The sequence below is a fragment of the Protobothrops mucrosquamatus genome, unplaced genomic scaffold, assembly GCF_001527695.2.
Source record: "Protobothrops mucrosquamatus isolate PMUCROS unplaced genomic scaffold, P.Mucros_1.0 scaffold115, whole genome shotgun sequence".
Taxonomy (NCBI): Eukaryota; Metazoa; Chordata; class Lepidosauria; order Squamata; family Viperidae; genus Protobothrops; species Protobothrops mucrosquamatus.
In genome coordinates, this window is record NW_015386487.1 from 1568899 (window position 1) to 1569728 (window position 830).

An 830-nucleotide genomic window follows, 5' to 3' on the forward strand; every position below is an offset into this window, starting at 1 on the left:
GTGATGGTAGTTGTTTTTTTTGACAAACATTGGCTTGTAAGGGGAAGTTTAAAGGAAGTTGACAGTTTGAGTAAGTCATTGTTGGGGATGGCAAAATACCCTGGAAATGGGGGGGGGGGCTCTCGCCCTTTGAACAGCGGATACAATTCCTTGTTTGAGAGTTTTTGAGGGGCTGGGATTTGGACATCAAAGAACTTTCCTATTTGCTTCTCTGAGGGCCCGCTGGTTTGGAGAAGCAGTGGTTATTTTGGGGGGTGGAGTCTTACCAGGACTGAAGGCATCCTTGTGGGCTTCTTCTTGTAGGCAGAGGCCAAGCCCAGCCCTGCACCCAGAATTCCAAGACTTAGAAGACTCAGGAGGGCCAAACTCGGGGTAAGGACAATGTGCTCTGCAAAGGAATGTCCCCACATGTGATTTATCAGGGTAGGCCATTCATCCAAGATAGGCAGTGCTGGGCAAATTGTGCCCTCTCTCTCTAGCCACCACATGTACCAGCAGTTGTGTAGGAAACAACCAACAGCTTGATCCAAAAAGACACAGACACCAAGAGTGGTTATCATATTTAGGACAGTAAAAGAACTAGGAAGATCCTAATGCTGGGGAGCTAGATAAAGGCCACTCCCCGTTAGTCTTGGGCTGAGACCAATAGAGCCCCTCCCCACTCAACCAGTTTCTAGTCTAGAAATACCAAAACCAAATTGTATCTCAAAGCTGCTCAGAGGCCTCCAGACTTTTAAAGATGGACCAACAGAGGGTTGCCTATCAGATAAGCTTTCTTTCTCTCTCTCTCTCTCTCTCTCTCTCTCTCTCTCTCTCTCTCTCTCTCTCTC

The 830-nt window shown here is 47.6% G+C and overlaps 1 protein-coding gene across 1 annotated transcript in view; it reads right to left on the reverse strand.

Annotated features, from left to right (window-relative positions):
- Positions 1 to 242: 242 nt before the first annotated feature.
- Positions 243 to 830, reverse strand: part of IL10RA (interleukin 10 receptor subunit alpha) — a 2137-nt gene continuing 1549 nt past the window's right edge. The window contains exon 5 of the mRNA XM_029283525.1: positions 243 to 388. Within this exon, the coding sequence (XP_029139358.1) occupies positions 243 to 388 (146 nt within the window). The remainder of the gene's footprint in view (positions 389 to 830) is intronic.